Genomic DNA, 12,141 nt, shown 5'->3' with positions numbered 1-12,141 from the left:
ATCTTTTATGCACTAATGTGTTATGACTCAATGGATTTCTCACCACCGGCCATGGAACTTTGAATTCAAATTTTACCCACGTTAAAGTTAATTTCAGACTTGGGGACATTTACGGCATTGTCTGCAGTGTGACATAGTTGTGTTTCTATTTCATTGTAGTGTTTTTGGGGGTGACCGATCTTCAGGCAGACCAGATCCGAATGACCAGCTTGTGTGCTCGGTGGCAGGTGCAGCGTCACGCCACTGCCTACAGGATAGTCCTAGAATCCCGCCAGGGTAAGTGCAACCCATCATGTATGTTTTCGTGAAGCACTCATGTACCTAGCTCTGTGCAAACCACTGAGGGCAATGCACAAGTAACATTAGACAGAAGCATTCTTCTGGAGGAAGCAATATTACCTTATGGATGGAGCAGACTGCGGAGTCAGAATGGCTGGTTAAGCCAGTTATGTAACCTCTCCAAACCCCCATTTTCCCATCTATGGTCAGTGGGTATAACCATAATGCTGATCTTGCGGCATGTTGCGAGAATTAAGCTGAGATGATCCTTGTAAAATATTTGCAGCAGTGCTTTGCACATGTTAAGCACCCAGGAGATGTAAGCTGCTATTAGTGGTAGGATCTGAACAGGCAGGACTAATCAGATGCAAAATGTACAGTGTTATCATTTTGGTCTTTACCCCATGGGGATCTAGGTTTGACTTTCATGTCTTCCTCAGTGACTCTTTTTTCTTTGGGGGATAATTGGTGAGCAGCAAAGTCTCATTCGGGAGGTGGTATGACGTATCTGTGCCATCATGGGCAGTTCCTTCAGCATCACGGTTCTCAAGTGCATCTACAACTTGGGACTTGGTTTCCAGGTTGAAACACTAAAATGTCTACTTATCTTCATCAAAAGTATCAAGAACAGCAAAAGACTGATTCCCCAAAAGTGAGTTTCCAGGGACTGTTAATCCTCTTTTCACATTGTCAGCATGGATAATATTCAGAAGATGAAATCAAAGAATGGAAATTACTTTAATCAGATTTGTGTTATTAATAGAAAAAGTGCATCTTGTTATTTTAGGGGGACATGGGATACACTAGAGAATCTCTGATGATTTTTTTTTTACTCTTTCAAACTTGATAAGAAAATTGTTAAATTTTCTTCTTTCTGGGAAAATGATCATGGTTTCCCCAGTTTAAAAAGCAGAAGGAGCCAATTTTTCAAGTCTGGATAGGACTGAATTTAGTAGCCCACATCCCTGGCTATAACTCCATTCAATATGCAGAAATTCCACTTTTGATCCAATCCAGAAATTAGAAAGCAACATTTAGTAGAGTGTGGAGAGCATTTGGAGATATGCTAAAAATATGAGAATAGAATCTGAACAACGTGAGAGGAGCTTCCTGCCAACACCAACCAAGGCATTGTCTCCACACATGTGCTAAGCCGCGGATTCTTTAGTTCCCTGCGTGTGCTCTTGTAAGGATTCCTTTAGCCAGGCATTGGCTAAGCATAAGGGAGTGGCTTTAATCTGCAATAAACATTGAATAAGGGGAAGTCAGGGCAAATGACATGGATTTTGTGGTGGTATTTATGTGATTTATGGGATGCTTAGGCAGAATTAGATGAAAGATATACAACTGTTTACGAAACAACTATAAACTCTTGATGAGTTATGTTTCATATCTCTTTTTAAGACTAGCTAAGTTGAACTTTGATATAGAAGGGTTGACATTTAGTGGTATTTGTTAAGCTTTAAAAAAATAGTAACTATAAAAATCACACTTCCAAACCACCCTAGAATATTTTTATCTTTTATGTCATTTAAGAAGTTGATGTGATGGGACATAGGCTCCTGTAGATAGTCATTGTCCTTCATAAAAATTGTAATTATGTAGATTGACATAAAGACATCAAACTATATTTATCATGGGATTAGTGAAATCCATACTTTTTTTTAGTTATTAAATACTTTTACTTTAGCATATTTACAAAATAGCTCTGGAATTCTTATCAGAGGATGTGCCTGATGTGTCTAATAACATTCATCTGGTAATTTAAAACCTCAGTAAGCTCTTTCTGAAACCACATTTTCCTCCTTATCTTCCAGCTAAGTTAATTTGTGCTCCCTCAGTATTATTTTCAGGCTGCAAAAAACGTCTTCAGCTGAGCCTCAAGAGTCTCAACTGGGGGGGAAGGATATAGCTCAGTGCTAGAGCATGTGCTTAGCCTGCAGGAAGTCCTGGGTTCAATCCCCAGAACCTCCACTAAAAATAAATAAATAAATAAGCCCAACCCCCGCCCCATGAATGAATAAAAAGAAACTGCCACCTTAAAAAAATTTTTTTTAAAGAGTCTCAATTAAACAAGAATGAACAAAAGTGTTGTTCAATTTATTTTTTATCAACATTTAGAGCTGAGAGGTTTAGAAGCCAAATTAGCCTATGTCTCATTCACTCAGGTGTCCAACTGAGTATCATTCACCAACTAGACAGCAACAGAGTCTGACAGCCTCAAAAAGGACTGTTGGGACTGAGGAGTAAATGTGGGGAAAGCAGTAGGGAATATGTTTAAATATTTTAATTTACAGAATTGAAGTCAAGGAGTAGTCTTGTCACTTCGGAGTAGGGAAGAATTAGGTTGAGTTTATCTTACAGAGGAATGTGATCATCGTCCTGATCACTGCCTTCAAAGGACTGTGATCAGAAGTCCCCTCTCCCATGGGCAGATGAGACCCAGAGCTCCTGCTGTTTTAACTCTGTAATATCTCCCATCGGCTACATATGCTGCCTCAGCAGAAATTTCATCCCCCACCCCCCCAAATCAGAGGAGAAATGGGACCCAATTCCTCCATGTGATGGAGAAAAGTCTTATCCCAGGCTGACTTATTTCGGAAATGTCTCTGCCAGTTCCTTCTGTTTGACAGGTAATTTTTTCAGTGTTGTTCTTTTTTTTTTTAATTCCCCATAGTCTGGTCATGTGCACTTCTATTCTAAGATGAAGTCAGTGGGTATGCCTCTGCTCTAACCACAACTGCTGGCCAGTTTCCAAGGGTTTTGTGAATAAAGCAGCCAGGCTATATCATTCAGGTTTGTTTGTTTTGTTGTTTTGTAATAAATGGCAGAAACACAAATAAAAGGGACTTAAGCAAAAGGGTCTGTTTATTGGCTAATGTACTGAGAGATTCAACAGTATCTGGCTTCAGGCACATCTAAATCTAGGTGTTCAAACAGTTGAGAAGCATTGAGAGGAAGCCTTGCTCCATCCTTCTGCTTTGCTCTCCTCTGCCTTCATTCTTAGCCAGATTGGGAATTGGCACCAGTTAGATCCAGAATTACATCCTTCTAGCCTCCAGCTTAATAGTCGTAGTGAAAGACTTGTTAGAGAGCTCCTCTTTCTCAGTAATCCCCGTGAAAGTCCAGGAACTGAGTCATAGTGGCTGGGTTTTATGTAACATGCCCCTAAATCAGTCGCTGAGTTCAAAGGCATGAAATAATTACTGATGGGTGGGACCTGGTTACCTCCCACACCTGTATCTGTAGAGGGAGGTGGGTGTTCTTATTCAGTCCTTTCCAAATCAAAAAGACCAAGAGTGAGGAGGAATGGATTCAAAGACAGAGAAATCAGATGGAAGACAGGCAAAAACAACAGCTGTTCTCTACCCATGTAAATATTATGACACTTTTTAATAGCCAAGAAGGAAAAATAGAACCATTACCAGAAGGATCGAGTCCTCTCAGGAGAGACTGAAATCAAATCTGCTTTTGATTCAGTCATCTACTTCCCAAATTAAATTGTAGGCTTTTAGTTATTGTAGGAGAAAACAGAGTCAGAGGTTTTGGGTTGGTTTTGAGTAACTCAGAACCTAATGAGAGCCTCTTTTAGTTCTGCAGATGCTCTGGAGGTCTGTCTCTCCAGCTGTTTCTGAGTTGACGTGGCACCCGAGGTTGGATATAGCATTTTCCTTCAAGTTCATGTGTTTATACACCACCTGGGGCCCAATACTGATTTCCTTCCCTAATCCCCTTAACTTGGTAAATTTCTTTCTAGCCCGATGTTTTAAAGTTTTATTAGCAGATAGTGGGGCCCCTAAATAGGAAGTGCACCAAAGTGTGGGTCCTTGCTGCTGGCTGTGAAAGAATTTGAGCAGCAGAGGCCAAGGGACAAAGTGAACAGCTGCTTTATTGCTCAAAAGAGGAGAAGGAAAGAAAAGTGCTCGAGCAGAGAGCTATCAGGCAAGACGGTGGTAGAGACAGCTCCAGCTGCAGATTGGGCCACGTGGACTTTTCTGGGAGGCTTCAGCCATCATGTTGTCTTCTGGGTGTGCTGGAGCCAATTGCCTTTCTTTCCTGTTCTTACATGAGGGCTTTTTGGTTGTTGTCATGGCAATTGTCAACTGTCATGGGCAGGCGGGGTGTGTCACTTAGCATGCTGATGATGCATTACAATGACCATATAATGAGGCTCAAGGTCCACTAGAAGTCAAATCCTCTGCCATCTTGGGCTTCGCAGGTTGTAACCAGCCTTTGTTTCTATTTGAGGGAGTAGCAGGGGTATGATCCTGGGGATAACGTCCTTGGTAACCAGGACCCTGCCCCAAAGCTGCACTATTGTTTCTTGATTGTTCCTCCTTTGTTTCTGTATCCCCTCCCTTCCCTGATTAGCAGCTGTTTGAATCTGCCCTCTGGAACTCAGGGAAGGTCAAGGAGGCTGAATGAAGTCTATTTCCTACACACAAGAAATAGGGAACATGGGAAGATTTGTACCAGGGAGGATCCCACAGGGTCCTGCTCGTTTTCGGTTTTGAAGGATGCTCAACTTGTTTTCTATGTTTAGGTACTGGAATGTCAGTATGTGTCATCCATTGACAGGAACAGAGGATTGTAGCATGGTGGAGAGGCTACCTACCTAATTAGGGACCAGATCCAAAAATAAAAAGATCATACGAAACAAAACTTATTCTTAAGATTAAACTTTTCAGGGGAAAAAAAAAAAGATTAAACTTTCTGAAACAGTGATACTATGATTGTGTCAGGGTATTTGAAAGAGCTGGGGAGTGGAAACATGTATCGTAGAATTCTAGCCGAGTGTCCCGAATCCTGGATATTCTTTGCTTATGGATCTCAGGAACTACTCATTGGACATTTTGGTGAGCAAGTTGGTGGCATGATGATCAGTATGAGAGTAACCCAGAGAATGTATTTAGCCTTGCTGCATAGGAATGAATGAACAAAGACAGATTTTCCCCCCATTCCAAAAAAATAAATTTAACTCCCAGCTTTTGGCACAAGGGGTTGAGGAAATTAGTCATCATTTGATCAGTTTAAATGTTTTTCTTTAAGGCAAAGCCATTAGACCTGAGTCACACGTGCCAAAAGCAACATGGATACACTCCCATTCATGTAACCCCTCTTTGGTAGTATTGGGATCAAACGGATACAGTTTCCCGTTAATTTTACAGCGCCTGTTCCAGTCTCCCAATGAGTTGTAGATTTTTGTTTTTGTTTTTGTTGTAGCAATAAAACCAATTTATATTCTATTGTCAAGGTTCTGCAGAGTGCATGGGCATTCACCAGAAATAGAGGAAATGACAGAAAAATGCATTTCTAGACTTGATGCCTGGAGGGTCTCTGGAAGCTTTCGTGGAGACAGATAAAGATGCTCCACGCACAGGATTTAGGAAATGTTCCTATTACTGGTGGCTCACAGAAGCTTGCAGAAGGCTCCAAAGAGTGGTTAAGGGTCAGAAAGAAGCAACTATTATGGGGTTCTGAGCCCAGGAAAGCCACACTGAACTTGGACATCAGCAAAATAGAGGGCAGGGTTTACTGATATTTTCTTACTATTAAACTCCTTTCACAGCAATAATCTCACAAACACCTTAACAATTTTTTTATTTCATCATTTTGTATAATATGTGATAAAGAAAATATCAAGATCGACCTTAAGTCATTCCAAACAAATATATTACTAAAGATTATATTTATAAAGTTCACTTTTGAAACTCTTTAATATTCACAATTATAAAAATAAATTTCAAATTCCATTTAACAAGTGGTCTTAATTTAATTATATTTAAAAATCAGGATTTGTCCATAGACAAAATTTTAAATGACATATGTCATGTTTGTTCTGATACGTGTATTATAATGAATATATTTTTGTTCATATATATGTTAAAATATAGATTGAAATTTAATACGTATTTCACTTTCAAAAATAGACCAAAATCATTATTTAACATTTTTACATTTTATGTTTAAAACAGCAATGGATCTTTAAAAACTTTTTTTTTCTATATTTTGTTTATATTTATAAACTATAAATAACATTTTACAGGAGTTCTTTTTAACCACTAAATAATATGTATAATGTTCAATCAATGTAGATTTTTAGCATTGCTTTTCAAATTCCTAGAAATAAAGCTACATAAGGCTTTGATGAGGTGGGCGCAATTTACAGGTCAGATGAAAATCAATCCAGAGGGAAATTTGCATGATAGTTTTTTGTGTGGTAGCAGTTTCTTCTTTTTAGCAAATTATACGTGTGGTTAAAAAAATAATAAACACTCTATGCCTCTGAAGAAAACCCATGTGAAATTCTTCAGTAATTAAAGCCACCAACATAGACAGCTATGTTTAATGGAATGATAAAATCCTGGAGACATGAGAGGTCCTCCTCTGATCTCCCCTAACCATTATACTTACTAATTTCATCCGTATACAGTAGCTCTCAGACTGATTCATTTTGAAAAAAAAAATCATAGATTTAAGTTACGTTATTTTATGATATAGCAATGGAAATCAATGCAACATCCTCTGAGACTGGGCTTTAGAGTTTGGAATGTACATTTTAGTTCTGCTGCTTAGTGTATGGACTTGGGTAAGCTACTAACTTTTCTGGCCTTTAGTCTCTTGTCTTCAAATTGGGGATAAGTATAAATATCGCAAGGGTCGAATGAGTTCAGACATATAAAATTCTTAGAATACTGCCTGGTACGTGGTAAGTGCTTACAAAATGTTGGCCATTGTTCCCTTGCTGTTATTTTGGTCATTAGTGACCAAGCACAGAACCTGGTCCCATAGTAAGCTCTCAGGAAATGATTAATATGATTAATCCAGCTTCGCACCGACTCCAGACCCGAGAGCAAGCACTAATTCTTCCAGGAAGGCCAAGCAATTTTGCTGTAGATATGGGAGTGAAGAAAGTAGCCAACAGTTAATCAGGCCTCCTGAGTTCTTTGTGCCTCTTCGTGGTGGGGACAGGACAGAGAAGGTGGGATGTGGCAAGTCTTTTTGGCAGAACAAAAAGAATCTTGGAACAGGAGTTAGTTAGAACATCGAGTTCTATGGGATTGTATGGTCCTCAACCACGTAAGCGCACCATGTCCTATTTCCTCAATTATGATTAAAAGGCTGAAAAAGGATCTTTAAAGTGAATCTGAGGAATTTGGAGAGCCTCCTCTGAACTTCCTAGGGGTCTCCTTTGCTATTGAAAGAAATCATGAATGTCAGTTAGAAATCAAGACTGAACAAACTACTATATATAAAATAGATAAACAAGACCCTAGTGTATAGCACAGGGAACTATATTCAATATCTTGAGATAACGCATAATGAAAAAGAATATGAATATATATGTCTGACTGAATCACTATGCTATACACCAGAAACTAACACAACATTGTAAATCAACTTTATTTCAATTAAAAAAAAATCAAGACATTGAGAAGTAGAAATTGGACAGTCTGGGGACACCCTGGCTGTCCCAGTGCTGCTTGAAGCTCTTGCCTGCATTTGTGGCAGCTTTGAAAACTACCTGAACCCATGAATGAAACTTCTGAAACTCTGGAAGCCCACCTCTTGGCCCAAAGTCATGAGGACTACTTAGAACCCTACAATTTCTAACTTCATGCTTACATCTTTAGACCACTGTCAAGAAGGTCATCCTATTGTATGGTAACAAGCTGTATGGGGCCAAAAGGATGTATCTTTTTATGTCAACTTTTAATTGTTTGTGTTCTGGAGAATCATGTTGAATAAAAGGGAATTCTAATCTTTTTAACATTTTTTTATTGAGTTATAGTCATTTTATAATGTTGTGTCAAATTCCAGTGTAGAGCACAATTTTTCAGTTATACAGGAACATACATATATTCATTGTCACATTTTTTTTTCGCAGTGAGCTACCACCAGATCTTGTATATATTTGGGAATTCTAATTTTTTTTAAGATAAATATGCTCACCTCCCTACCTGTCCAAAAGATCAATTATGATGTACACATTAATTATAACCATTAACAATTCTCCATTCATTAACGGGTTGACCTTAACAGCCTTTTATTAGTATGTCTCACTTCTGAGCAAATAAAATGTGATTTTCAATTATAAAAAAAAATCGATGGATATATTAACTCTTTTAAAAAAGATACAACACCTCAGACAAGTCCAGTTCATTCTGGAGTTTCTGAATAGGCCATGCATCTTAAGCATTTTAGAAGTAAATCATCTACTGATGGCTGTTTTAAAAAATTTCATTTATGTATGTTTTATTTTTATTATAGATACACAAAAGCAAGAATCCACTGTGGGTGGAGGGACAACAAGGCATTGCTTCTATGGACTTCAGCCTGATTCAGAGTATAAAATCAGTGTTTACACAAGGCTCCAGGAGATTGAGGGACCCGGTGTGAGCATAATGGAAAAAACACGTAAGTCAAGCATGCTCTCTCCTGATCCCTGTCTCCATGAACAAACAGTATTTTAGGTATCCTGTTTTGGTTCAAAAACCATATTCCATTTAGAAAAATATTAGCCATTGCTGTCCAGGAATATCTGTAATACAAGTTTTGCTCATTTTATTCAGTCCCAGAATTCACTGCATGAGGTCCACTGACGTCATCTGTTTGTTTTATTTTTTCCATCCTCCATATGCTGTTACAAGGGACTATAAGGCCTTATGATGGCAAAGTGCTTAAAACAATGACCTATATTGTGATCTGTTTCCATTAGGAACACTTGTGGTATGTGGAGTGTGAAACGAAGTGTAGGGTCTGGGTCCCAGCATTAAAACAATGACATATTTCTGCAGCCACTAGGGTGGGAGTGGAGCCAAGATGCTCCAACTGGCTGACCCTAGACTGCCTACTTAAGAGACTCGCACTTTTTCCAAGTTGGCTGAAAGTCTGATGCATTGTAGAGAAAGGCAAAGTCTAGAAATGAAAGCAAAGCACTTTTTACATATTCTGAAGAGCAACGAGGGTGTCAACTTCTTGGGAATGGATTTTAATGAAGGATTTCTGATCTAGAGACCACAAACGTTGAAATGGTTTGATGTGAACGCTGGGGGACCTTTCAAAATCCCTGTCGATGGGTGTCTGAATAGGTGGTGGGCAGTGGGCTTTCTTGGAGACCCTCTGTCGTGTATCTGACGTTACGGAAGTTCTACTGCCCATGTACATAGGTCTTTCAGTTGCGCTTCACAAGCAGAAGGAAATCATCAACAACATGTGAGCTTCAAACACAGAAGGTGAATGTACAGAAGTATAGTTAACTGAATCATCTACTTTTTTTTTTCCTCCCAATACAGGGACTTTATCTCATAACACTGAAATATTCAACATTTTATATTATGCATGTATTTTGAGGTATAATTTACATTCCATAAGTTCACCCATTTTAAGTGTGCGATTCAATGCTTTTTAGTACATTTAAAGAGCTGTGCAGTCATTACTGCAATCCAGGGTGAGAATATTCCCTTCCACCCAGAGAGATCTTCCATACTCATTTAGAGTCAGTCCTCTTTCCTGCAGTCTGCCCCAGGCAATCTACTCTCTCTTCTTATAAATTTGTCTTCCCCAGACATTTCATATAAATGGAAATATGTAACATGCAGTCTTTTGCATCTGGCATCATTCGCTTAAGCATATGTTTTTGAGGCTTATTTATGCTGGAGAATGTATTGGTAGTTTGTTGCTTTTTATTGCTCATTTGAATTTATTTTGTGGATAGAGGATTGTATAACTTTGAAATGCTTAGAGATCTCGTAGTACATAAGATTTAGAGTCAAACAGGCTGTGCTGAGGTCCTTGTTAACACTGTGGCCTTGGCCAGCTAAACATCTCTGAGCTGCTTTTTGCTCATCAGTAAAATTAAATAGCTACTCTCTTAACTCCTGGGGTGTTGATAAAGATGCAGTGAAAAGACCCTGCTGAGGAACTTTTCAACCTGTATCTTATTGAGCAAGTGCTTTTTGTTATCACTGTTGCTGAATTCCTGGAAGTCACAAACTGATGGCCATGGGGTTAGATCTCACCATCAGGCATGTTGCCTCCAGGCCGTTTTAAAGTATTCTTAAAAATTCAAAAGCTCTGACAACACGGAGCACACATATCTTCATGGTGCTAATTGACAGAAACCCGGTCACTGCTGTCTGTTTTAGACAGTGTGTGTGCTCTCAAGTTTGTTATTCCTTAATGTTTAGGATAAGTTCTAATGCTCACATTCATTACTTGCCTGAGCTCTAAAAATATTTGCATTTGGGGCCCCTGGTCGACTTCAACTTCCTCTAACCTTAAACCCCACAACTGTTAACTACCAATCCAGGGTTAATTTGGAAAGCTCTGTTTGATGTAAATGTTTTCCTTCTGTTGGGAACATCTGTCTTCTTGTAGCTTCCACTGGCTCTAGTTCAACCTTCTGAAGCAATGCAGACCAAGACTGCTCCCTCTTCTCTGTGTCAGCTTCTCGCATACTTGAAGACAGGGACCATCTGTGTGCCACACATTGACTATGAACACGTGTTGCCAGTTCATTGTGGTTCTTCTTCCCCAAGATGGTCTTAGACCAGGTGTTCTGACCAAACATATCCATCAGGCTGCCATAGCTGCTCATTAATTTGGTTCTTGATTTACTTACTGAATTTAGGATATGCCTCAGTTTTTCACATTAAAGAAAACGCACAGTTATAAAGATGATGACGCACTGCTTCCGTAGATTTTTAAGGTAAATACATACGGCTTTAGAGCAATTTTATGATGCTTTCAAAAAGTTTTTCAATCCTAGTTTTAAAGTTTCTCAAACTTTGTTTTTACTTTTGAAACTTTTTAGTTTCCAAAAAATTGCCTTTAAAAGATAAAAGCACATAGTGTCTATAATAATGCAATAGAGTGTAAGAAGAGCAATGTCAGCTTCCCTCTTGCCTCACTCTTCCTTCCCAGAAATACCCATTTGTATCAGCTTGGTACCTTCAAGAAATTCCACCTGTTGAATATGTATATATGTATCAGATATACAACCATATAGACATATATAGGTAAATCGATATTATATATATATATATATATATATATATATATATATATATATATATATACACACACACACACATATGTCAGATAAATAGAATTTTTTATGTTTCACAAATGGGACCATACCACGGTATTCTGCTTCATTCCATATAATAATTAATTTCAAACAACTTTCCATATCAGTAATATACAGTTACCTCACTTCTTTAAATATTGAATCATTGTACTCAAATAATTTTATTTTATTGGCTCTTAGAATTGGAAGAGACCTTAAAGTTCATCTCTTCCAAATTTCCTACCAGTGAAGGAATTCCCTTTACAACATTCCCAGCAAAGTCTGCCTGAGCTCAAATCCTTGTAGCTATTGGGCACTTACTGTTTCCCCCTGTGTGAATGACTATGATTAATTGAGGATTTCCCCTCATATTACATTGGGATAGTAAAAAGAATTTTCTCAATTTTTCGTAAATCTTTAGCATCAAGTAAGAATTTTAAAAAACAATATATAAAAAAAGAATATTAAGAGGTTTACCTAATGATGCCGTAACTTCCTAGTGCTTTGCTGTGTGACTTGGTATGAAAGTCACCACTCTGATGAAACAATACCCATGATCTTTAACCAAACCACACCTCCACATATAACACAGACTTCTCACCCTTCATCATCCAAGTTCTACTGATCCGGGCACACTGTAGCCTCCCAATGTCCTGCCATTTTGTCCTCAGAACTGAAAGTTTTCCAGACACAGTCTGAGCAGAACAGAGAGTAACTCGAATTCCCTGGGGACCACATCCTGGGGATGCTGGGTGGAAAGGGGGAAAGTGCTATTGAATAAGGATTGATGG

General features: G+C 38.5%; 1 protein-coding gene across 4 annotated transcripts in view; it reads left to right on the top strand.

The window, feature by feature from the left end:
• COL14A1 (collagen type XIV alpha 1 chain) overlaps positions 1-12,141 on the top strand; it is a 184,237-nt gene that overhangs the window by 82,848 nt on the left and 89,248 nt on the right. For all 4 annotated transcript variants that reach the window (XM_064476868.1, XM_031439558.2, XM_031439557.2 and 1 more), the window contains exons 23-24: positions 160-276; positions 8,551-8,697. In XM_064476868.1, coding sequence (XP_064332938.1) covers positions 160-276; positions 8,551-8,697 — 264 coding nt within the window. The remainder of the gene's footprint in view (positions 1-159; positions 277-8,550; positions 8,698-12,141) is intronic.

Source organism: Camelus dromedarius, chromosome 20 (genome assembly GCF_036321535.1).
Source record: "Camelus dromedarius isolate mCamDro1 chromosome 20, mCamDro1.pat, whole genome shotgun sequence".
NCBI lineage: Eukaryota > Metazoa > Chordata > Mammalia > Artiodactyla > Camelidae > Camelus > Camelus dromedarius.
The sequence above is the reverse complement of the archived record's forward strand: the minus strand, read 5'-3'. Positions and strand labels throughout refer to the sequence as shown.